This window comes from Colossoma macropomum, unplaced genomic scaffold, assembly GCF_904425465.1.
Source record: "Colossoma macropomum unplaced genomic scaffold, Colossoma_macropomum, whole genome shotgun sequence".
In the NCBI taxonomy this organism is placed as follows: domain Eukaryota; kingdom Metazoa; phylum Chordata; class Actinopteri; order Characiformes; family Serrasalmidae; genus Colossoma; species Colossoma macropomum.
The window spans coordinates 9,131,268-9,157,516 of record NW_023494798.1 but is presented as its reverse complement, the minus strand read 5'-3'; the positions used below and the strand labels follow the sequence as shown (position 1 = coordinate 9,157,516).

The 26,249-nt window shown below is 42.0% G+C and overlaps 2 protein-coding genes across 2 annotated transcripts; one reads left to right on the top strand and one right to left on the bottom strand.

Moving 5' to 3' along the window:
- Positions 1–1,782: 1,782 nt before the first annotated feature.
- On the bottom strand, positions 1,783–7,677 carry snrpa (small nuclear ribonucleoprotein polypeptide A). The gene is made up of 6 exons (XM_036585504.1): positions 7,576–7,677; positions 5,615–5,787; positions 5,351–5,524; positions 5,069–5,245; positions 3,035–3,123; positions 1,783–2,318 (listed from the first exon to the last, which is right to left on the bottom strand). The coding sequence occupies exons 1-6, from the start codon at positions 7,646–7,648 to the stop codon at positions 2,159–2,161; spliced, it is 846 nt and encodes a 281-aa protein (XP_036441397.1). The 5' UTR covers positions 7,649–7,677; the 3' UTR covers positions 1,783–2,158.
- Positions 7,678–9,257: 1,580 nt separating this feature from the next.
- On the top strand, positions 9,258–19,303 carry cunh19orf54 (chromosome unknown C19orf54 homolog). The gene is made up of 7 exons (XM_036585502.1): positions 9,258–9,537; positions 10,880–11,095; positions 12,046–12,114; positions 13,298–13,422; positions 13,701–13,830; positions 17,196–17,266; positions 18,340–19,303. Exons 2-7 carry the CDS (start codon positions 10,917–10,919, stop codon positions 18,663–18,665), a joined length of 900 nt encoding a protein of 299 aa, XP_036441395.1. The 5' UTR covers positions 9,258–9,537; positions 10,880–10,916; the 3' UTR covers positions 18,666–19,303.
- Positions 19,304–26,249: the final 6,946 nt, after the last annotated feature.

The window sequence follows — 26,249 nt, the reverse complement described above, 5'->3', positions numbered from 1 at the left end:
CCACTTCAAAAAGCTGCAATGGACAAGGACACCCACAAGTAACAAGGACTGGCACTTGCTATGATGACCACATAGTGGCGTGGATGCAGCAGACTTCTCTGTGAACTGGCCATGCTGGAGCTTCCAGGGAATTGGAGCACTGCCTAATGTAATAAGACCATGAGTCAGGTCAGTTTCCTAATAAATGTGAAAAATATGTTTTAGAAACCGGCCTACAAACCCAATAAGTGAAAAGGTTAGGGAGCGAAGGAAGACCGAGATCGTCTAGACAGCAAACGGGAAGAGGAATATCGCTTTTGTCCGAAAGGCCACATAAGGACACAGGGATCAAACGAAATCAGATTACGGTTTTGTTTTAAAAGCAACTTCTCAAGCCACAAAAAGGAAGAGGCCTTAAGCTACATATGACAGCAAATTGGCTCTTTTGAGTTCTCATGTCTCTCTAATCACCGTCTTTATCAAATGTTACGGTTTCAGCAAAATCAAATATAAGTTGGTGTTGCTGCAAACGGGTGTCGTGCTCGAAGCCGAAAGATGAGTCGTTTACTTAACAGATATGATGTTTTCCTTCAGAGCAACACACTCACCATGACTTTTGTTGTTTTAAGAAACTCATGATCGTATCTCCCCTATTGAAACAGTACTCCAAGCTGAAAGAGCCAAGTTTAATAGCATGTAGAACAGACAGTTTCAGTTCTGAAACCGGCTGAAAGCCTTTAAAAACCTTGCTTGATATACAAACATTCTACCATACAGATCAACAGAATTATCAACTACACCTATCAGGCATAACATTATGACCACCTCCTTGGTTCTACACTCATTGTCCATTTTATCAGCTCCACTTACTATATAGGTGCACTTTGTAGTTCTACATTTACAGACTGTAGTCCATCTGTTTCTCTGCATACTTTGTTAGCCCCCTTTTACCCTGTTCTTCAGTGGTCAGGACCCCCATGGACCCTCACAGAGCAGGTACTATTTGGGTGGTGGATCATTCTCAGCACTGCAGTAACACTGACGTGGTGGTGGTGTGTTAGTGTGTGTTGTGCTGGTACGAGTGGATCAGACAGCAGTGCTGCTGGAGTTTTTAAACACTGTGTCCACTCACTGTCCACTCTATTAGACACTCCTACCTTGTCAGTCCACCTTGTAGATGTAAAGTCAGAGGCGATAGCTCATCTGCTGCTGTACAGTTTGTGTTGGTCATCCTCTAGTCCTTCATCAGTGGTCACAGGACGCTGCCCACAGGACGCTGGATATTTTTGATTGGTGGACTATTCTCAGTCCAGCAGTGACACTGAGGTGTTTAACAACTCCAGCAGCACTGCTGTGTCTGATTCACTCGCACCAGCACAACACACACTAACACACCACCACCACGTCAGTGTTACTGCAGTGCTGAGAACCTATTTTGTAGGTTCAAATATTAATTGGTGCTGCATAAACAGTTAAATTGCTTGTTAATACAAACAATTTTTAGGTTAAACAAACCATTTTTAACAGATTTGTTCGACAAACACATCCGACTGTAAAACTATGTTAAATCTTGCTTGGTGTACGAAGTGTTTTTTGCAGCGTTTAACAACAAATTATATATAGTCTCACTCACTCATATTAAGTAACAAGTAATGATAAGCTATGCATTAAAGCGAGATTTTAGGGGATGTCATTGGGCACGATGTGAAAATAAAGGTCTTTCAGCCTTTCACTGCAGTAGGTGCCTCTCAATCCTTCACACCATGCTTCCATGCATCATGTAAATACTGACAATCAGCCATGTGTGTTTAAAAAGAACATTTTTAATTAAAAAACAAAAGCTCCAGGTACAATGTCTGGGAATCCAGACTCTGGGTGCAATGCTTTTGAACAGAGATTTAAAGCAAAATATAAGTATAAAAAAAAACCCCAAAAACAACAACATCTACTTACAAATTCCAAGGCTCATCCTCTTGACGAGGGATTGAAAACAAACACGCTGAATGTGCCGTCTGTATGAAACAGTCCTTACCTTTCTCAGGTTATCAGAACGTGTGCTCATAGGGACACTCAACACTGGCAGGACCATCAATTACGATCAGATTTACCTCTTGACCCTGAATGCAACTACACAGTAGAAGGTGAACGACCCTGGCAAGTGATCTTTTCCAGCGGTTGGTTATTTCTTGGCAAAGGAGATCTTCATGGCGTTGGTCTGAGTGATCTTAAAGCCCTGCAGTGCTTCCCGAGCTGCACCTGCCTGCACTTCGTTGTCAAACTCCACAAACGCGATGTCATGACGACCAGGAACGAGACGCACCTCTTTGAACCCTGGGAACCTTGGGAAGAGACAGAGGAGAGACGTTAGTGCTAAAGAAACTAACCACAATTAACTTTAACCAGGCCCATCACTATTGACTGTATTAGTCATTTAATAGTCTAACAATTATTCTGATTGTTTAATTGATGAAATTATCAGAGAGCAAACAAACACGAGCATTAAATAATGAACCATGCAGAGCCTTTTAAAGAATGAGACAAAATACTAAAAGGTTACAAGTAAACCAAAAAACATCTGGCTTTTCGTGGAACACTAAAGGTCACAAGTTCAGATAAACAAGGAAATATTTAATTAGATTGTTTGAGACAAAAATGCATTTGAATTTAGTCCATCAGGCTGTATGTCTTACAGTAAGACAGACTTTAAAATATGCATTACCTTCATACAAACTGGCTTCTTGTTGCCAATAATTGTGTAATAGTTAAACAATTACAGTATATTTGCAGAATTCAGCATATAAGGGGGAAAAAAGCAACCTGTGCAAAAAGGCACATTTTACTGGGTCCCAATATATTACACTAAACCAAATCACTGAGTGCACTAAAATTAGCAAAAAGGGCCATATTCGAAGGTGTTCCCTGTAGAGTATGTATTAACTTATTTCCAAAAATCAATAAAACATGTAATTTAGCCGGGGGGGGGTTACAATTTTTGCCCACGACTGTACAGATCCAGGAGCACTGAGGTGAGAATGAACAAAACCGAGTAACGTACTGATTGAAGAGCATAGACAGCATGAGCTCGTTTGTCTCCTCTGGAAGGTTGGTCAGGAACAGGATATGGTTTGGTGGGTTCTCCGAGACCTTCGGGCAACAAAAGAGAAAATATGAAAGGTTAACATCCACTGCAGTAGGAATACAGCTCATTCCCATGAACTGCGCTATGCTGCAGACACTCTCTAATGCAGGGTTTCTCAACCTGTGGGCTGCGGACCACCAGTGGGCCGTAAAGCACCTTCTAGTGGTCCGTGGGCCTGTACTCAGGGGGAAACAGTCAATCGTAGTGGGCCGGTAAAGATGTATAAGTAAAATATCGCAGTCGCTGGCTAATTAGACGTCATCAGTTTGAGATGATGCAGCCGCCGGCAGTGCAGAGTTGGCCAGAGATGGAGAGGCTCCTCGGGGTGTTTGTCCTACATTGTTTGTTGCGGACCCTTAAAACTTTTTTTCTTTAGTTCGCTCTGTTTTGATGTGTGTGAACACTCCACCCGTATTCAGGTCTGCATTAGGGCTGCAACTAACGATTGTTTTGGTAGTCGACTAATCTGTCGATTATTTTTTAGTCAACGATTACGTCTAACAAACATTATTAACATCAGCGGCTGAAGAACGAGGTGGTAGAAAACACTCTGACCTTTTCGGAGTAGCGTTAGAGCTGATTCACACATGCTGTCTCTGCATGGCGCGAGTGATGCGGCAGCGCAAGCACTACAGCTCGAACGCGCTGGCCTTTCATTCATACAGTGTTCAGTGTTTGAGCTGCAGAGCACCGACAAAGTTATATATACAGATTTATAGACAGTCCTGTTTCCAGACAGATAAATGGTCACAGTCGCTCTGATCAACAACAGTATAATTTAGAAATGTACATGGCATATCTGTTTATCCTGGACAGCGTTCTGAATTCTGATAAGGCAAAGGTTTCAAGCCTGTTAGACCAACCAGGAAATCGGTTTGCAGCACGGAATGTTTAACTAAATTTCGTACTGAATTAAATTAAATATAGCATTTTTAAGTACGATTTTCATGTATTTTGCTGTGTGGGAAAACGGCGCCGGGTCTATTCTCTAAACACTGCTGCTTCAGTGCGGCGGATCTGCCGCTTCACATGCGTAGACTGTGTGAAAGCGCTGATCAGTTAACTTGAGCGCCGAAATGAAAATCAAGACTTTGTGTCGCTCACGCCATGCAGCCGAAGTATGTGTGAATTGGACATCACGGCTCCACGTTGCTTGCGTTTCAGAAGCTCTTGCATCACCGTAGTGCTGCATTGAAATGACAACTCTGCTTTACAGTGTCTGCATTCGACTTGTTTCACTGGTTTATTTCCGCTGAAATGTTCCCAGACTTTTTAAAGTTTCAGTCTTGCTCTTTTGCCTCGCCTTCCTCAAACTCTCTCCGCCGCACCATCATTCAAGATGTTCATTAGTACAGAATGCAGTCGTGCCAGACAATGGAAGTGAAACCGGCCTCACGTCCTGTAGTGCACGTTACAAATTAATGACGTGTCGAAAATGAAATTCTAAGTCGACAAATTTTTATAACCGATGTTGTCGATTGCGTCGACTAATCGTTGCAGCCCTAGTCTGCATCAGCCGTTATTATTATTGTTGATTGTGATTATTGTGACGATCCAAAAGCCCACTGAGTGGAGTGGGTTTATTTCAAGTGAGGTGTTAAAACCCTAAACTAAAGCGACCAAACAGCTACTCCTGTGGGAGCCACAAGAGTGTTTGCAGTGAGAACACGATGGGCTGCAGCTCCAAATCACACAGTCCACATCTACCTTTTTTTCTTTGACATCTCTGCAAACATATGGGTTTTTTTAACACAACTACAAATTTCGGCTTCTGCGATTGAAGTAAAATCGACGATCTGATCTTTTCAGGTGCTAATTCAGTTTTTCAGTGTGAGCAATTAAGAAAAAAAATACACATTAAATAAAGTTGATTTTAGTTTTTACAAACAGGTGGGCCTTGGGGTGGAAAAGGTTGAGAACCCCTGCTCTAATGTGTGTGTTATGTCACACCTGCTGAGGCATCTGTCCTGGCATTTGCCCTGGCATCATCTGGCCAGGAGGCATAGCACCCGGGGGCATCTGTCCAGGGGCCATACCTGGGGGTGGCATCATACCAGGAGGAGGCATGTAAGGAGGCTGGCCTGGCATTGGCATCATACGTGGAGCTTGACTCATTGGAGGCATTCCCTTTGAAAAGACCCAAGAACATTATTAAACATTAACTAGTTAATATTATATATTAATCCCACAGGAAGTAAAAACTGAAAAGCTCTGTTGCCAATATGAACTCACAGGCATAGCAGCAGGAACTCCAGGCATGCCAGGAGCAGCAGCAGGCACAGCCTTCTTTGAGGCAGCGGCATCAGGACCTTTAACCTTCTTCTTCTCCTTCTTACGGTCCCGTTCCACATACGTACCCTTCATCTTTGCAATAATGTCTGAGTCTGTCTTGGCATACTGAATGCGCTGTTTAAGAGAAAATAAATAAATATTTTCACATTCGCATCAAGTCAAACCCACGTGATTGGATATATATGATTATCAACAGGGGCGTACCATAGGTTTATCATAAAATGGAAAACCCTGCATAGATCTCAGAGCGTTGGAGGCACTGTTGACCTCTTTGAAGATCACGAAGGCCTGACCCCTCATCTTGAGGGTGCGGGACACGAGGATGTCCAGGATTTGCCCAAACTGGGAGAAAATGGCGTAGAGTGACTTCTTCAGTTCTGCGTTAAGTCAAAAGACAAATAACAAGAAACAACTTTTAGACTCAAAAAATTACTGATAACGAAACAGGGCTTGGGAACGTACGTCACTTCACGCCACACTGGCAGGGGTCAATCTCTGCTTGCATGCTCCAAATACTCACATACACTGAGAAATCTTAACGAAAAAGCTTACGTTTTATTGTTTTTTTTAGGCTTGTCATGCTCCATATTGAATCAAATTAAAAGGAAAGTGTATGTTAACCAACTCCACAACAACTAAGGCTACATTCACATAGCAGGTAAAAGTGGCCCAAATCTGATTCTCACCAAATCCGACTTTCTTGTTTGGCTGTTCACATTATCTTTTAAATGTAATGTGTATGTGGCATCAGTCTGAACAGATCAGCTCCTAAACTGACCCACATGCGCAAAAGAACAGAGCTTCATGTGGCTCATCCAGAGGTAAACAATCATGATGGCCAGTGAACCCCAGTTGCTCCCGGAGCTTCAGTTTCGTCTTCACCAGCATCACAGGAGCGATTATAAAGTTCCAGTGGTTAACAGCTGGATTCATCACCCACAATGTGTTCGAGTTCACCGTAAAAAGGGCTCGTTATTCGGCCACGGCCACTTCTTTGGTTCGTGTCCTCAGATTCTTTAAACTGTTCTCTGATGCCGCAGCCTCGGTCTCCTCCGGCTGCGCTCGGCCGTTTCGTTCAAAACCTCTGTTTTGGTACAGAAACATCAGACTAAATGTTTATAAGTCTGAAATTACGACGAACGTCGAGTTGGATTGACGTAAAAGTCGCATGAATTCCGATCTGGCTGTTCAGACTGAGTCGCATTGCCGCAGATCGGATACGGATCAGATTTCGATACCACATATGAAAGCGTCTCAAATCGGAATTGAAAATGTCAGATTCAGTGTGTTTATCTGTTCACACTGACACACAGACACACATCTGGGTCACATACGGAGAAAAAGATCGGATTTGGGCCACTTTTACCTGCTGTGTAAACGTAGCTTAATTGACAGCCTGGATCCACAACGACTGTAGTAATGATCTGGTGTGGCTTAAATGCCTCTTCCTTTAAGTAGGTTAAACTGTTTTAAGCACCTAAAGCCCATAACTAAGGAAACTGTTCATTTCCCTCAGCCACCGTCAGATTCACTCAGCTAACTCAGACGTCTTTCGCTCAGCCACTGCCGATTTAACTGCATCACTGGTGCATTTCAGTCAACAACTTGCAGATTTAACATTATTAGCTCAGCTATGGCAAATTTACAGTAGGAGAAGATTCTTATGATCTCAAACTGAACTCTGAACTTTTAACTCTGCTCGCCTTGCCTGGCTAGTTATCAAACTAGTCACATTATTGTTGTATTAACCCCCCCATCAATATCCCATCCATTTTAGATCTCCCAAATCAAGTCAATCTAAAGTCTTTAAGAGAAGCAGAATCATAAATTCATCTGGCAGCTCAGCTAACATTAAAAGCCCAGTTGCGGCTTAACTTACTTCACCTCACACATTTTAGCTGGAAACCTGCCCATTTTGAGAAGACATTAAATTTGTTGATCGATACTGGCAGGATCACCGCATGCTTCACCACCAAATCTGCCAAAACTTAGTAAAAAAACTGTTTTTCCAGCTGTTCTAAACCAGCCTTGACTGACGAACCCTGCCGCAATGGCGGATCACCCATAAAGCACTGCGTTACGACGTCACATTCCCGAGCCCTACAGAAACACAAAGTACCAATGCTGATCGAGTAAAAAGTAGATTTGTACATAAATCACCATACCATCTTTTTTGATTTTCTCATTCAAGTTGTTGATGTAAATGGTGTGGTTCAGACGGAGCTCCGGGGCCGCCATATTCCTAAGGAGAGAAAAGAAACAACAGATTCTCAGGCCCTGTCCCATTTGACCCCTCGCCCTACCACTCAGCCCTTAGCCCTCTGTTTTGCACGTTCACGTCTAGGGGTAGGGTGTCCCGATTCTTGTTGACATAGAGGGGTAGGGTGAAGTGTTAGGGCTACATGACCCTCCAAAGGGGGTTTTTCAGAGGCTCCAAACAGAGAGTAATGAGAAAAAAGAAAAACCAGCCAGATGGCTGAACAGGAGACCAAATAAACCCACAAATGTGAGAATTTTCTCTGTTAAAAATTACAATAACCACTGTATTATCTTAGTTTAATGTCGTTTCAGTGTATTTTGGTCGTTTTCTTCATAATAAGCATAAAACAATCGCTAATGGTATGCTAATGTCTCAGTAGCTAGCTAACTTTCCCCCTCCACCTTAAATAGTCCAGCAGTTCTAACGCCTGAAGCGCCAGAATGTAACTGCTGCTCTGTTTAAGGTGGAACGGGAAAATTCGAACAAGAATCTGGAGAATATCTGACTTCAGCTTCATATCACTGAAGAATTAGTGGGGTGATAATAAATAATTGCCCCCTCTTTGAAGGCATATGATGCCCTAAATGTAACTAAAGCCCAGCAGTGAGGAGCTGAACTTTACCCTCCTCTGATATCACTGCAGACTGGCAGGGTTGCCTACAGAGCAGCGCTAGTAGCTGTTAATGAAGTAATGTTTTTTTATTTGAGGGTCCCACTTCAGAGGGAAGATTTCAACCACTGCCCTGTGACTCAGTTCCAGGGGGTTAGGGTGACACTCGAAAACAAGGGGTAGGGTAAAAGGAAGAAATGGGACTGGGCCTCAGTTAACGTTAGCTGCTAATGAATGAAACAGCCATTAGCTGCTCACTTGCTATCAGACTAACTAGGGAACAACGTGGTTAGCCAGCTTAGCTGTGCGAGTGACCTTAACACTACATGGCTTAAAATCAACTTGGCTAAATACGGAACTTTTTAGTTTACAACGACAAAATCTCAGTAACATTAACCGTAGCGAGAGTAGTTAGCCAGCGCCAGAAACCAGCCAGAAGGCGCCTTTCGCTACTAAACTAGCTAGCTAGCTAGCTAGCTAACTCGCTAAGGCCCAATCCCAAATGGCTATATAGTGAACTACCGCGGCGCACACTTCGAATGTAAAACCCACACTGCGGTGTCCTACGAAGTGCACTACAAAGGGCTTTAGGAGCCATTTGAGACGCGACCTAGACGTAGCTAGCCAACACGAACAAACGCGCTCTAACATTCATTTAACAACAGTTTCATACAACCACGCTAACATAAACAGCACCGTGTACTACATTTATGAGCATAAATGTAAAGAATACAAAAAAACAGATACTTACGCTGGCCAAAATACAAATAGCGTTTAAAGTCAGGCGGTTTGCACACCAACCAGCAAGGCGCTGGAAAGAAAAGACCTTTCTAGAAAGTCCCGCCTCTCAAAAAGTAGCCTTTCGATAGGACGTCCGTCTCCAGCCTAACTCGCTGATTGGCCAGTGAAATGGCCGAGTTTGATTTTGATTGGATGTTGAAGGCGCCGTTTGGCGCTTCTTTCATCTGATTGGTCTACTGCCCTGTATTTTTCAGCGCCGTAGTGTTTTACAGCTCAAGGAGTATTTTGAATTATGTTGATTTTTGTCGCGATTTAAAGAAAACTGCGGTGTAACTGTAGAAGTTTCTTAAGAGAAAATGGTGTTTTTAAGAGATAAGACAGAGTTTTGATGTGAGACTGTATGTATGCGGCGGCTACCGGTTCATTTCCTTATTTGGAAGAGGTTTATAGTGGTGGTCTGCAGGCTGTCGTGCTCTCTGTGTGGCCGGTGCTGGAGTTAAATGGACTCTGATGGAGGTCAGTGCAGATGTTTCGCTTTGTTTTTGAGAAGGATTGTTGTATTCGGCCTGTATTCATTGTTATGTAGAGCAGCAGTGCCTTATCCTTTATGTCCACTTCTGACATTTACGTTACGTGGGTTCATGTTCCAAAAACGCCCGGTTATCCCTTATAATTACTCAGGCTGTTTGTTTCTGTGCTGTAAAACAGATACATACACTAATCAGCCTTGTTTCTACGCTCACCGTCCATTTTATCAGCTCCACTTACTATATAGGTGCACTTTGTAGTTCTACAGTTACAGACTGTAGTCCATCTGTTTCTCTGATACTTTGTTAGCCCCCTTTTACCCTGTTCTTCAGTGGTCAGGACCCCCATGGACCCTCACAGAGCAGGTACTATTTGGGTGGTGGATCATTCTCGGCACTGCAGTGACACTGACGTGGTGGTGTTGTGTTAGTGTGTGTTGTTCTGGTACGAGTGGATCAGACACAGCAGTGCATTGAAACGCTGTGTCCACTCACTGTCCACTCTATTAGACACTCCCACCTTGTCAGTCCACCTTGTAGATGTAAAGTGAGAGACGATAGCTCAACTGCTGCTGCACAGTTTATGTTGGTCATCCTCTAATCCTTCATCAGTGGTCACAGGATGCTGCCCATCGGACGCTGTTGGCTGGATATTTTTGGTTGGTGGACTATTCTCAGTCCAGCAGTGACACTGAGGTGTTTAAAACCTCCAGCAGCACTGCTGTGTCTGATCCACTCAGACCAGCACAACACACATTAACACACCACCGCCATGTCAGTGTTACTGAAGTGCTGAGAATGACCCACCACCCAAATAGTACCTGCTCTGTGAGGGTCCATGGGGGTCCTGACCACTGAAGAAGATGCTAACAAGTATGCAGAGAAACAGATGGACTACAGTCTGTAACTGTAGATCTACAAAGTGCACCTATGTAGTAAGTGGAGCTGATAAAATGGACAATGAGTGAAAAAACAAGGAGGTGGTTTAATGTTATGACTGGTCAGCGTATTAAAAAAAAATACTGATCTGATTGGCTGCCCTGTATTGTGCCTCATTCAACAACCCATAACACTCTTTATAACGTCAGTGTAAGTGGGTGGGGCTAAACTGCAGCAGGCTAAATAGGTAAGTATATGGATTTTGTGACATCACAAAAACAATGAATAAACCAGCGATATTTGCAGCTTAGTTTCCATAAATTGGACTGTGGACAATGAATGGTCTGTTATGAAAAATGGGCCCTTTAATATCCACTGTATTACTTTCTTTCTGTCTTGTACTCCAGTGAACTGTAGTTCATGCCTATGAGTGTCTGTTCATTGCTCTGCAGTGTTGTTACTCAGAGTCTGACAGGCTGAACAGGGACCATGTCAGAGGTTCTCCCTCCACCTCCACTTCCACCTCCACCACCTCCTGCCCCTGCTCCGGCTCTGGCTCCCTCAGTGCCCAGCAAGAAGAAGCTGTACCAGGCTATAGCCGAGGGGAAGGCACCTGTGGAGGGCGACTTTGAGGAGGCCCGCTTACTGCTCACCCAGAGAGAGAGCAGGTATTGAAAAACCCTTAAAGGGAAATTCCACAGATTTTTCAAAATTTCTGCGTAATTAGATCTTTATGATGTAAAGTCATTCAGAGTGGTTTCACGTGAAATGCACCATTCTAGAGAAACTTACAGAATTGTTCATAGTGGTGATGATGGGAACTAGACATTTGAAGCCTCTTACTGCCTCTAAAAGCTATCTCACTTGCAATAGCTACCTATGAAATAGTTACGAATACACTGCCTGAGATATTGTTTTACAAGAAGGTTTTGGCCTAAAATGTGATAAAAATGTAGGCAGGTCAAAGAGGCACATTCAGGGTATTATAAGGCAACTGTTTTAACTATTAACAACATTACATATCGCTGTTGTCGGAACAAAACCTTGTATCTCCATTTTTGTCGTTTTTCAGATTTTGGCATAATTTGAAAATGTCTGTTGCTGTTTACATTTTGTGTAAATTTCATGATGAATGGACCAAATGAAACGGCCCAAAATCACTTGGAAAAACGTCTGGTTCCATTGACTTACATTAACAGTAAACTAGATTTTTTCCTTCTCCTGTAAAGTTACACTTCTGGAGATACAAGGTTTTGTTCTGACAGCAGTGATATACAAACTTGGAAGATGCATGTAGGTTCACTGGTCATATTGGACAGTAAATAAAGTGGTTTACATTGTAGACATTGTGACCCCTGGTTCCTATCACCACCACTGTAAAGAAATCTGATAAGCTGGTTGTTTCTCTGCAGTCAGCCGTTTCAAATCAAACCACTTTGAATGACTTTGTTTCCATCTCAGTGATGCAGAAATTTTGAGAAATGTAGAATTCCCCTTTAATCGGCCCAAAGGGAGATAGAGGAGGGGGGAAATAAAGGGTGCTTGTAGTTTCAGTGCAGACTGTTTTGTGGTTTTAAGAAATAATTAGCATTTTTCATGAGTATTATTCTTCATGAAGTTTCAGGAAGGACCTACAGTGGGTGCTGTGCAACAAATATGTGCCTTCGCTGATTCAGGACGGCCCCAAGTGAGTCATATTTCTCCTTTTCGAATCACACTTTCATGTTTTCCAGTTTTCAGACATTTCATTCAGTCAGATATCGTGTTCTTGAGCAGTGACCAGAGCCATGCAGTACTGATGTTTGAGAACTTCATTTTATTTCACAACCTTCTGTGTTAAAGGCAACATATCCTAAATTTTTCTTGCATTTTGTTCTTTTCTTTGAAGCCCACTTATGACATGTAGGTTCATGTACCAAAACTAGTCATTAATTTTTAGATGAACATTTTCCATCCACTCTTCATCCCTTAGAATTAAACAGGCTGTATTTGTGGCTGTGCGTCTGAGACTGATACACCGATCAGGCATAACATTATGACCACCTCCTTGTTTCTACACTCATTGTCCATTTTATCAGCTCCACTTACTATATAGGTGCACTTTGTAGTTCTACAGTTACAGACTGTAGTCCATCTGTTTCTCTGCATACTTTGTTAGCCCCCTTTTACCCTGTTCTTCAGTGGTCAGGACCCCCATGGACCCTCACAGAGCAGGTACTATTTGGGTGGTGGATCATTCTCAGCACTGCAGTGACACTGACGTGGTGGTGGTGTGTTAGTGTGTGTTGTGCTGGTACGAGTGGATCAGACACAGCAGTGCTGCTGGAGTTTTTAAACACCTGGATGGGCAGCGTCCTGTGACCACTGATGAAGGACTAGAGGATGACCAACACAAACTGTGCAGCAGCAGATGAGCTATCGTCTCTGACTTTACATCTACAAGGTGGACCGACAAGGTAGGAGTGTCTAATAGTGTGGACAGTGAGTGGACACAGTGTTTAAAAACTCCAGCAGCACTGCTTTGTCTGATCCACTCATACAAGCACAACACACACTAACACACCACCACCACGTCAGTGTTACTGCAGTGCTGAGAATGATCCACTACCCAAATAATACCTGCTCTGTGAGGGTCCATACGTCAAAGCTTATTGGCTGCCCTGTATTGTGCCTTATTCAGAAAGCAGTCCAGGCTGAAACACTCCCTAGAACTTGCGTGGGAGGAGCTAAAGTGCTATAAGCTGATGTATGACGTCACAAAAATAGTGAAACATTCATCTTCCTAACTGAATTATGTGGTTCTGTGTGATGAAATTTTGTTCAGTTTCTTTTAGTGATTAACATTTTACTGGTCATTTTTGTGGTTTAAGATGCGGCCTAGTGGCCTTATGGATGGCAACCCATCTACTGAAGCCTGTCAAGACCACGTCTGTGGAGAAAGTCCTACAGACAGCATTGGAAAAAGGCTATACTGCCCAGGGAGAGATGTTTTCGGGTACGTATTGGTAACAGGTTGAATTGATGAGTGCTATTTTATTAGTTATTTCTAGCAGTGTGCCAGCACAATAAAATCTGGGGCTTCCCTGGCCACCCTATTCTAAAAGTTGTAGATATCCCCTGGCGTGGATACATTTTTGCACCATGTACCACTGAATGCAAGTGAAAAAAAAGGGACTTTTCATAGTAAATATTGTACTATATTACATCAAAAAATTAGTCATTTTCCTTTCGCAAGGTGTAGTTTTAACTGTAACGTTTTGGTTTGTTTCTTAGCTGGAGATATGGCCCTTCTTGCAGAGGAAGTGTGTGGCTGCAGAGTTCAGACGTTATCCGGTGGCATGATGGGAGACAACGCTGCACTGGTCCTGAAACATCTCACGGAGGGACGGCCGATCTTAATACCGTATCCTGCTGTAACTTACAATCGTGTTCTTTCACAGCGACTCATTAAATGAGAAATTCTACCAGTTTCTTCATAATTCAGAGGCTGACACATAAACAAAGTCAGTCAGAGTGGTTTGATGTGAACTTGTGAAGAAACTGACCAGGGGTTGCGATGTCTACAACACAAATACAGCCATTTTAGCAGAGTCCTTATGGAAAAGTCTGTCCACTCAAAGGCCATCTTGGCAACGCCCCCAGGCAGTTATTTCCAGTCTTACAAGACCAAACTCCCCATCTCTTTAAATGGGCGAAAGACCTATAAAACCATATCTTAGGCCCAATCCCATTTTTTATTTTTACCCCTATCTTTGATTTCAAGTGTCACCAGTGGTTTGACAACCCTCAAATAAAAAAGAACATTACTTCATTAATGGGCTACTAGCAATTTTCTTTTTTTCTCATAACTCTCTGTTTGGAGCCTCTGAAAAACCTCCGTTTCGAGAGCCATGTAGCCCCAACACTTCACCCTACCCCTCTAACTCAACAAGAATCAGGACACCCTACTCCAGAGGCCGGCCCCAGGGCCAAATGTGGCCCACGGACAGATTTTAATTGGCCCCTGGCTTCTGTTTAAAAGTGTGTTATAAGTGACCTGCCAGCCAGTACGCTGCAGTTTCTTCTTTCACAGCAGCAGTAAAATTACAGTGCAATGTGCCGCACTGTGGTAATGAAGTTTGAGCTTTTTGTCTCTGACTTGACCTGCAGCTTCATTTACTGAATACCTCTAATAAGAGCAAATTCAGTAGATCAGTAATTATTAACCGTTTAAAGTTGAACAAAAACGTTGCTGTTTATGCTGTTTATTCTGCTCTTCTTGGTAAACAAAGCGTCTGAATACGGTTGCTGTTTACATGACATGTAAAGAACATTATCTAACAAAACTACGTTTTTGTTTAGGTTTTCTAACAAATTATATTCATTTGTTATATTAATTATTTATTAATTCATTATATTTATACAAGTAAACACTTTGAAATATACTTAACACATCAGACCAATTTTATTGCTCCTTTTAAACAATTTATCTGTCATGAGCGCTTATTGATCCAAACTGCTCTGACCAATCCAGTGATAAAAGAAGCCCCGTGCATGTTTTATGCAGTGATAGGAAACACAGTAGCACAGAGGAAGCTCCAGTTGTACACACTGATGTATTGAAAACCTTTGTGAATAATATGTCGGCCCTCAGATATTTTGACACAGTATGACCTGGCCCTCTTTGGAACACGTTTGGACACCCCTGCCCTACCCCCAGGCATGAATACGCAAAGCGGAGAGGTAAGGGCTTAGTAGCAGAGGCGAGGGGTGAAATGGATTTGGGCCTAAAAACCAACATTTCGAAAACAGGTTTGAAATCAGTGCTCAAATCTAACAAAAACAGCATTCATTTTCTAGTTTTTCGGCTCAAAATAACTCAAAAAACGCAAAATTTCAGCTTGTTCTGGCTACGCCGACTGCGCATGTCTCCACATGAAGAGAGAACTTTTCCTGCTTGTGGTTTAAACAACAAGCTGATTGGCTCATTTTATTGAAGGGCGGGACTTTACTCATAAACAGACACCATAACGAGTGTTACACGCATTCCTATTCAAATTTAAACCACTGACCGGTCTCCTCCTTTATAACTGATTTTAGTTACCACCAGTGAACATACGGCTACGTTCACATTACCAGGCTGAAGTGGCACAAATCAGATTTTTTTCTCTAATATGACTCCGATCTGATGTTTTCAGAGCTGTGTGGACACAAATCTGATCTTTTCAAATCCGTCACTTTCATATGTGGTCCTAGATTGGATACGTATCCGATTCGTGGCCATGTGACCTTAATGTGATGCTCAGATCGGAATTCATGTGCTGTCTTTTCCACTGCGCCATCATTCAGCGTTACCATGGCAGCAGCGCCGAACAGAAGTTAAAGCCTGTAAACGGTGGAAAAGCAGCTCATCTCACCTTTTTCTCCTTCGTCTCGCTCTAATAATGAAGCTGAGAGCTGATCAGAGTTAATTATCTTCTCAGTGAAGCTCGTTCTGCTCGTTAGTTTGAGCTGATGATGATCGTGATTCATCCACGTGACGTTACTGAGTAGGATGTGCTCATGAGGGTCATTTCAGGACGCCGGTTCGTCACATTAATGACAGATTTGAGTCACCTAAACGAGTGTGAACCATCGTGTCAGAAAGATCAGATTTGAGCAGCGAGGCTTGTAATGTAAACGTAGCTAATGTGTGTGTATTCTGAGTTTTTATCCACCTTATTCTTGAGCCCCATGATGCTTTGAGTGACTTCTGGACAGAACTTCTGGCGAAGCGTAAACGGACAATATGTTAAATGCCAATAAACATGTGGGAATAAATAAAAATATAAATAATCTTTATTGTTAGAATGATTAAATGTTTGTAATCGATCTGTCAACAGGCGCCTGAACCTGCATGAGAGAAGTGCTTTAGTCAGACGATTCAACCTAAACCAGATATAGACAGACAGTGTCAGGTAGAAGCAGACAACCCCAAAGCAATGCCATTATATAGCAGTAGTTTAATGTAGATGTTATGTTTTATTAAACCAACACTACTACAGTGCTTATTTTCACCATGGTGAATGCAGGATTTAGCTCAGCACTACACTGGATTTTGATGTCAGCTCCAGTTTAAATAGTCATAAGAGAAGAGAATATAATGTGTAAACAAACCAGCAATTTTTCATCTGGTTGGATTTTGCACATGGATTTCAGTAATAACTGAACTTTTTCAAGAAGTGACTAAGAAGCAACAAGCACTGCGCTTTCTTATAAGGGTTAAGCCTGTAAAATTCCTCTTCTTGCCTTACTTCCAGCTTCAGTCGGCTCTAATGAAAGCTGCAAAACTGCACGTTGTCCCAAAAACACCTTAGAGACATTTGATGGGACGTGAAACTTATAAGCACACTTTCTTTGACTTGGCTAAAACAGTAATGAAGGATACTTCCGTTCCCCAACCAGATATTTCGGCCATAATGTTGAAATACAGCGGCCATGTGAAAATAAGATGGGGGCAGAGCTTTGTGGTGCTGGGGAAGGTTGTATAAAATGGCTGACAGGAGGTCGGTGTAAATTCAGATAGGCCCTTGCTCCGTTTTCCTGATGGGGTCTCTCAGGCCAGTGCTGATGCCAATGCTAAAACAATTATTTTTAATCATGTTCTATATATTTTGAGGTTATTTATACAAGTAATGAAATAAATAAACTGACTGATGCACCTTTAAATCCTCTTTTCCCATTTTTCTGCATGATGCTATTTGTCTCAGTATCTGTGTTGCTGTTTATACCTTGACTGCTTTGGCACAGATATGATGAGGATTTTAACCATGAGCCGTGTCAGCGTCAGGGCCATAAGGCACACTGGGCTGTGGCTTCAGGTAAGATTGGGTCACACACACACACACACACTTTTTCTAATCTGCTTATCCTTCTGGGTCGCAGGGGGAGCTGAAGCCTATCTCAGGGGTCATTGGGTGGAAGGCAGGAAACACCCTGGACAGGTCGCCAGTCCATCACAGGGCAGAGATACAGACATACACATTCACACACACACTCACACCTAGGGGCATTTTAGCATGTCCAATCAGCCTGACTGCATGTTTTTGGACTGTGGGAGGAAACCGGAGCACCTGGAGGAAACTCACACAGACACGGGGAGAACAGGCAAACTCCACACAGAAAGAACGCTGGTCGCCCGGCCGGGGAATCAAACCCAGGAAGATTGGGCTGACAGACACCTAGTCAGAATCCTGTTTAAATAAGACAGTAACAATTTCAATACAGTATCAATATGTCAAACAAGTGAATGTCCCCCTTACTTCCTTCCGGCTGGGCAACATGACAATATTTATCAATATCATGATAAATTACATCACAATATGCTTTTCTGAGCATCGTCTTTACTTCTAGAGCACTGAACATGTGCATGTTTCATAACAGTGAAGGTTTTTATTAGGCCTGTTTGATTGTATTTAGAGCAGTGCAGTTTGTGTTCATAGTTTTTGTTCATAGTCCTTTTTTGTCCATTCTAACTATTTATTTATTCTTTGTCATGATATTGTATTTATGCAATAATCTATTATGGAAATCGCCTACAAAACCAGGCATCTGGATGCATCCAGTCAGAGTAAAGTGGGGAGAAGGGCATGTCTTATGCTGTGTACAAGACATTGATGCTCAAACAACTGGGCTTTTTTTTTTTTGCATATAAATTCAGGGGTTTATTTTGTTAGAGGGCACGTATTCGTAATTGTCCAAGCCGAATCAAATCTAGCATATAGTTAGAGCTCTGTAGAATCTATAGGACATAAAATATGGCTACTGTTATTAGTTGACTACTTCCTTTTTTATATTGCAGTACAAGTAGCTGTAGATGTATTTTTTCAGTCTAGATTTGTTATATAAACAATTAAATTGGACACAAAATGCATTTAAGCCTTTCCTTTTTTAGGTGTACTACTTGGCCTGGTGCAAGGGAGTGTTACCAGCAAACAGTTCCCCGTGGACCCCACTTTACCCTGGCTACATCTTTCTGAAGGCAGCGCTCCTGCTGAGCTGCCACTGGACGCAGCTGAGGAGGTCTATATCTTAGCCAAACAGGGGAAGAGCCTCCGCTACCAGCTATGGAAGTTAGAAACAGTGGCGCAGAGTAATGCCCAGCTGAAAGAGATGGATCCTCAGAGGGCCAGTGATGGAACCTACTATGTGCTGCCCCCTGGTGGAGTGGAGGAGGGACTGGCTGGTCAGGTGGTGCTACTGTTCTCACAGACAAACTGATCATACAAGGGCTGAGCGGCCCAAGAGTGCCTCTGATGACTGGATTTTATATGGTGGGAATGCGGTGGTAAGTGTGCAATAAGCTTCCAACTGTGTTCTCACCATTTAACTCCTTTCAAATAAGTACATTTCAGTTGAATGGCTGCTATTGCCAAGCTAGCCTGTACTATGCCTTTCATCCACTAGGTGTCCTTATGTCTGTACATGATTACCTCGTGCTCTAAGTGCAGATGTTTTCTGGGAAATTTTGAAGGAAATTCTTTCCTGTTTTCTTCAATCTGGGTGCCTGGAGATTATGGTGCTGTAGGAGGCCGAGCTGGATGTTTTTGCTGCCGTGACTCAGAAGGATTATGACGCTGGATTTACCCTTTAAAAAAGGGGGCTGAGCCTTGGATTTTACCTCAGTTATTCAACATCATGGTTTTATACTAGAAAGGCTGTAATTCTGTAACTACTGGAATTGCGATAGGGTTCATTTTGACTGTTTGAACTTTACATGCATATTTATACCACAACAGGAAATAACTATAAACCCCTGTACTAGTACGAGACAGCACAGGCTGTACAAATACCACATATTGTTTCTGTAAGAAAGATTACTTTCTGATGAACACAGCACAAAAAATAACTTAACTTAAAAGCAACGTTTCTGTTGAGTTGGGTGAATTTTTTTATGTTACTGTGGAGTAACAATCTTTCTTTTTACTGCTAAATGGCCAAATGGGCTAATTATCCATCACAAAAACATCTTGAAATGAACATGTTCAAACCTGTGTCGTATTATTTAAATATTTTAGTATACCTGGGTAATTAAAATGAAATTAATTCATAACAGATCATTCTGTGGTAAACGGTGCATTGTGTGGGCTGACCAGTGACTAGACGTTGTTGTTGGAAGTAGTCATAGTAGGGAAAACATTACAGTAGTGGCAGCATATGGTGCATTTGATGCTGCTGCCATTGCAGTACAAAGGTTAAGTTTTTTTGTTTTTTTTCCAGATGAGGCTCAACCATCTCTCTTCTAGTCGCTGATGGAGTGTTTGCGTGTCATTATTGTCCAGTTATACTGCTCTATATATTTGCATCCAACCAAACATTTGATAAAAAAAGAATTTGATGGGTAGCTACCTTAGTATTGTGTGATCTATTCCACTGTATTGCTACTGTTGGTCTATTTTGGATCATACTTTGTAAATCAGTGGTTCCAACCACAATCTGCCAAACCTGCTCCAGCTAATTAACTTCTTTAAAAGTCCTTGTCTTGCTGGATTAGATACATCACTGCTAGGTGCTCTACAGGGGAGAAGGGCAGCATGTTAGCTGCAGGTTGGAGCTAAACTCTGCAGGAAAGCTGAGCTTCAGGATGGTTGGTGGCCACTGATGTTCACCACTTGCCAATTCTTTTCAAATATTTTGTGATGTAAATCAGATGAGGCGAGTAATTAACTGTACTAATTACGCTGCTTACTTAACGCCCGACTTGCTGGAATAGAGCTGCAAAGATCCAGCTTATGGAAACTAAATGCACAGCTTTTGAGTACTTTGTAATACTGATCTTATAACAATAATAGTACAATCGTTATGACAAAATAACAATAATAATATAACCGTTAAAGCGTGGAAAAGGATGGCATGCCCACTCCAGGTAAGGGGAAAGGACCTGCCCCAGTTGGACGTGTTTAAGGCCCAATCTCATTTCTTCTTTTTATCCCTGCCCCTTGTTTTCGTGCGTCACCCTAACCCCTTGGAACTGAGTTAAAAGGGGCAGTGGTTGAAATCTTCCCTATGAAATGGGACAAAAAAACAAAAACATTACTTCATTAACAGCTACTAGCGCTGCTCTGTAGGCGACCCTGCCAGTCTGCAGTGACAGCAGAGGAGGGTAAAGTTCAGCTCCTCACTGCTGGGCTTTAGTTACATTTAGGGCATCATATGCCTTCAAAGAGGGGGGCAATTATTTATTATCACCCACCCCTAATTCTTCAGTGATATGAAGCTGAAGTCTGATATTTACCAGATTCTTGTTCTACTTTTCCTGTTCCACCTTAAATGGTGCAGCAGTTACATTCTGGCGCTTCAGGCGTCAGAACTGCTGGACTATTTAAGGTGGACTGGGAAAGTTCCCTAGCTAGCTACCACGACATCAGCATACTATTAGCGATTTTTTTATGCTTGTTATGAAGAAAAGGACCATAATACACTGAAACAACATTAAACTAAAATAATACGATGATTATCATAATTTTTAACAGAGAAAATTCACACATTTGTGGGTTTCTTTGGTCTCTTGTTCAGCCATCTTGCTGGTTTTTCTTTTTTTCTCATATCACTCTTTTTGGAGTCTCTGAAAAACCGCCGTTTGGAGGGTCATGTAGCCCCAACACTTCACCCTCCCCCTCTATCTCAACAAGAATTGGGACACCCTACCCCTAGACGAGAACGCACAAAACAGAGGGCTAAGGGCTGAGTGGTAGGGGCGAGGGGTGAAATGGGATTGGGCCTAAGTATCTCGGGATCTTGTTCATTAGTGATGGGAGGAGTGATGGTCAGATTGGCCGCAGGCTGGGACAGGCAGCAGCAGTAATGCGCTCAGTGTACTGGACTGTAGTGGTGAAGAGGGAGCTGAGCCAGAAGGCAAAGCTCTCTGTTTACCAGTCCGTCTACATCCTGACCGTCACCTCTGGCCATGAGCTGTGGGTAATGACCAAAAGAATGAGATCACGAATGCAAGCGGGGGAAATGAGCTTTCTTCACAGGGTGGGCTACACTCTACTTGATAGGGTGAGGAGCTCAGAGTAGAGCCGCTAGTCCTCCACATTGAGAGGAGCCAGTTGAGGTGGTTCAGGCATCTGATCCAGATGCCCCCTGGATGCCTCCCGGTGGAGGTTTACCAGGCTTGGCCTACTGGGACCCGCTGGAGGGATTATATCTCCAAGTTGGCCTGGGAGCGGCTTGGGGTCCCCGGGAATGAGCTGGAGGAAGTTGCGGAGGACAGGGTCGTCTGGGATTCTCTGCTCTCCCAAATGCTACAGCAACCCTACCTGGACTAAGCTGTCAATGATGATGATGATGATGAATATAATCGTTTCAGCAAAGTAACCCCCCCCCCATATCTACTGTTCCCTGATTTTCACTAAATATTACAGTAGATATTTGGGTTATTTTGTCTAAACGATTATATTATTATTGTTTTGTCGAAACGATTATATCTCAAAATTGCAGGATGGTATAAATGACCGCTCAGCCTTTCTAGCGTCAACAGTGTGCCAGATTTTTGCCATCAGATGACATAATTTTGACATGTTTATAAAAAATGATAGTGGTCTTTATCAGAACACTCCTCATAAACATATACAGTCCAGAAAAATTAAGAGGTTAAAGACAGCAAACATGTTCTGAATACCTGCTGTGACTGAGTGAAAGGGAAGGTCACCACTTACTGCATGTTTTGTCTCTGACTGTATCAGGAAGTTCTGAGTTTAATGATCATTTTGGTATTTAGAGAATTGCAGAGTTGACATCAATGCAGCTGCCAGGAAACAGTAGGAGGAGCGCAAGACCTGCTAGGAAAACCTCACTTCTACTTCCTCTGAGTCGCAGCTAATTCAGTAAATAAGATTCGACACCTGCTGTCAGTGGAGCGTAACGGTAAATTACACTGATTTTTCAGAATTTGACATAAATTGTTGAGATGTGAACAAAGTCATTCAGTGGTTTGATGTGAAACGGTTTCATTGTAGAGAAAAGTACTGACTCAGATTTCTTTACAGTGGTGGTGATAGGAACCAGGGGTCACCATGACTACAACCCAATTATAGCCACTTTATTTACTATCCAAAACCACCAGGTTGTGATTTTTTATATGTTGAAAATGGTAAAATAGTGGTAAAATCTGGGAAAAACATGTTTTCTGTGAGAATTGTTTTGCCACACAATGTCCTCCATGTATCTCTCTGCCATGAACTGATTTTTGTATATCTTTTAGGCCAAAACCTTCTCAAAACTAACGTAAAGACATGTCTCCTACATCAGGTGCTGCATTCATAAATACTATTTTGTGTAATTGCTTCCTGTGAGGGAGCTTTTAGAGGCATTAAGCTCTTCAGACGTCTGGTTCCCATCACCACCACTGTGAACAATAAATTCAGTGTCTCCATAATGGAGCATTTCACATGAAACCACTCTGAATGACCTGGTTTACATCTTAATGATATATATTATGCAAGAATTTAGGAAAATCAGTGAAACGAGAAAGTTTTGTGGAAATTATTAGTCCTCTCAAAAATATGCCAGATTTCATTACGATGTGTCTGTATGACTATAAAGTGAAACTGATAGAGTGAAACTGGTGTTGATCCTATATTATTCAGCACTTACACACAGTCTGACTGGTAGAAACAGGTTCTACCCAAGTTGCTAAATCTGACAACACACCTGTATCACTTGGCTGACCAGTTGCTAAGTAACAACATTGCCTCACTCTAAGCCAATGTTTCATAATTCATGCCTCGAGGCTAGGGCTGGGTATCGAAATTTAATAGTCTAATGCACACGTGTCAGGCTCCAGTCTAGAACACGGCAGACTTAGCACACACTGCATCACCAAACACACCTGATTCGGCTCGTCAGCTAATTGGCAAGGCCTTCATGAGCTGAATTCAGAGCGTTAGGTGAGGGTAAACACTGATCTCCGCAGCAATTTAGCCCGGAAGGTCCCCAGTTTGACATGCCTGCTCTAGTGCTACAGACTGAATTACTTCAGCACCATGAAAAATTCCATCATATGTAACCAAATTTCAATCCAGTAAGCATTTTTTCCAAATCTAGACAGCTGATTGGCTGTCTCAATAACATTCTATGTGCATCTTATTGGCAGTGCATGTACCTTTTTTACTGACGGTGTATCAGGGAAAAAATTAAAAGGTGAAAAATGAAATGTTAAACTTTTTAATTAAACTTTTGTACTGTGTATTACAAACCATTGTAAAATGTCAAACTCAGCACAGGGTGAACGAATACCACAAATTATATCTTTCTGTAAGAAACATGAACTTTCTCATGAACACAACACAAAAAATAAAACCTAATAGTAGTGTTTCTGTTGAGTGGTGTCAACGGTTTTATGTTACTATTGAGTGAAAATCTTTCTTTTTACCGTAAACGGCTTAATTGTCCATCACTTTAATTTACCTGTATCATATAATTTAATTAGTTTAGTATAACTGGAGATTGTTTAGTATAATCAAAATGGAATTAATTCATAACAGATCACTGCGGTAAACTGTGCATTGTTTGGGCTGACGAGTGGCTAGACGTTACAAGAATATAGCCGTTGGAAGTCGTCATAGTAGGGAAAACATTACAGTAGTGGCTGCATGTGGTGCATTTGATGCTGCTGAAATTGCAGTAAAAAGGTGATGTTTCTGCTTTTTCCAGATGGGGCTCAACTATCTTCCCTTTCCTAGTGGCTGTTTGAGTGTTCTTGTCCAGTTATACTGCTCTATTCATCATATTTGCCTCCAACCAAACCTTTAGAAAGAATTTGATGGGTATATACCTTAGCCTGTAATGTCTGATCTATTCTAATGTACTGCTACTGTAAGTCTGTTTTGGATCGTACTTTGTAAACCAGTGGTTCCAACCATAATCTGCCAAACCTGCTCAAGCTATTACTATTACTATTGTCACATTAAATTCAGCAAATAAACAGTAATTCCACATTAAAATGCGCAGTGTGTTCTCTGTAGGGGATGTGTAACTTGTCCTTGAGCAAGGGGTGCCATAACTTTTGCATACAACAGTATTTGGCTTGGTTTAGGGGGTTTGGGAGCTGAAAAATGTGAAGTATTTGGTGGATGAGATGACTGAGTTGACACACTGCTTTAAGCAATGTGGTGGAACTACTTTCCAGCAGATGAAACTAACAACATTAAAAGCTATTTGAAAATAATATTCGGGGCTTTTTTCTTCACTTTGAAAAACATTTGTGTACAACCAGTAAAAACACTTGATGTCATGTATTATGACGGTTATGATCATCAACAGTTAGATGTGTTAACCTAGTTGCCACATCACAGCCACGTTGTTATGGGCAGTAATTCATTCTGTTCACACTCGATTACTTCATCTTTGGTTCAAGCTGTATTTGTTGAGCCTTGGGTGCACTGGAGGTCTTCCTGTGGTCACTGTTGAGCAAGTGTTTCTTCTACTCAAGGAAGTTATGAAAGCAGAAACATGAGTTCACTGGTCTGTAATGGAACAAATATCATCATGGCCTGTAAGTGTGTGCACAAACGGTTAGTCACGTGATGCGGATCTTAAAGGACCTAAACTTTGTTTAAGCAGCAGAATTATTTCGTAGCTGTAGCAGCGTTTATGTTAATCATTGGGAATTCCCCTGAAAAACATACAGTGGGGTCCAAAAGTCTGAGACCACTGGTGCAAATGCTTCTATTTTGCGTTCCTTTCTACAACCCCATTTCCAAAAAAGTTGGGACGCTGTGCAGAATGTAAATAAAAATAGAATGCAAATGATATGCAAATCATGTGAACCATATTTTTAAAGGAAAATGCTACAAAGACAACAGATCAAATTTAACTGTTTTTTTTTTAAATATATGCCCATTTTGAATTTGATGTCAACAACACATTCCAAAAAAGTTGGGACGGGGGCCTGTTTACCACTGTGTTTCATCACCTCTTCTTTTACCAACACTCTGTAAGTGTTTGGGAACTGAGGAGACTCTGCTGTAGTTTTGAGGGTCTTTGTTTAATACAGGATTTCAGCTGCTCAACAGTTCGGATGGCAGCATACGTTGCCAAAACATGTACATATCGCTCAGCATTAATGGTGCCCTTCACAGATGTGCACATCGCCGATGCCATGTGCGCTAATGCTCCCCCTACACCATCATGAATGCTGGCTTTTAAACTGTGCACTGATAACAAGCTGAGTGGTCTTTAGCCCAGAGGACACAGAGTCCATGATTTCCAAAAAGAATTTCAAATGTTGATTCGTCGGACCACAGGACACTTTTCCACTTCCCCTCAGTCCATTTTAAATGAGCTTGGGCCCAGAGAAGGTGGCAGCATTTCTGGGTCCTCTTTGTATATGGCTTCTTCCTTGCATTTTAGTTCTAGCTTGCATTTGTGGATGCAGTGATGAACTGTTTTCATAGACAGTGTTTTTCAGAAGTGTTTGAGCCCATGCAGTGATTTCCACTACAGAATCATGTCTGTTTTTAATGCAGTGTCGCCTGACGGCCCAAAGATCACAGCCAGCAAATACTGGTTTTTGGTTTTTGTTTTCATTTACATTTTGCACAGCGTCCCAACTTTTTTGGAAATGGGGTTGTAATTTAATTCCAAGTTTTTCACTACAAACTATATAAGCTTAACAATTTAAGTGAAAAGTAGAATCTTTCAATGTCTACATGGATTTCAGAATTCCTTAGCATTGGATACAGTGTGTCCCCCTCTTGCTTTAATGATGGCGCACACTCAAGCTGACTCCATAAACTTGAGTCGTTTGAACACTTTTCAATGGATGGAACTGGACTGAAAAAACAATCTGACCTTTTTGTA

Excerpts from the sequence above, each read along its gene's own strand:
- snrpa (XM_036585504.1), bottom strand. The coding sequence starts at position 7,648 with ATGGCGGCCCCGGAGCTCCGTCTGAACCACACCATTTACATCAACAAC. Across the intron at positions 5,788-7,575 it reads TGAGAAAATCAAAAAAGATG|AACTGAAGAAGTCACTCTAC; the intron begins GTATGGTGATTT and ends GACTTAACGCAG. Across the intron at positions 3,124-5,068 it reads CAGGACAGATGCCTCAGCAG|GTCTCGGAGAACCCACCAAA; the intron begins GTGTGACATAAC and ends TGTTGCCCGAAG.
- cunh19orf54 (XM_036585502.1), top strand. The coding sequence starts at position 10,917 with ATGTCAGAGGTTCTCCCTCCACCTCCACTTCCACCTCCACCACCTCCT. Across the intron at positions 11,096-12,045 it reads CTCACCCAGAGAGAGAGCAG|TTTCAGGAAGGACCTACAGT; the intron begins GTATTGAAAAAC and ends TTCTTCATGAAG. Across the intron at positions 13,831-17,195 it reads GGACGGCCGATCTTAATACC|ATATGATGAGGATTTTAACC; the intron begins GTATCCTGCTGT and ends GCTTTGGCACAG.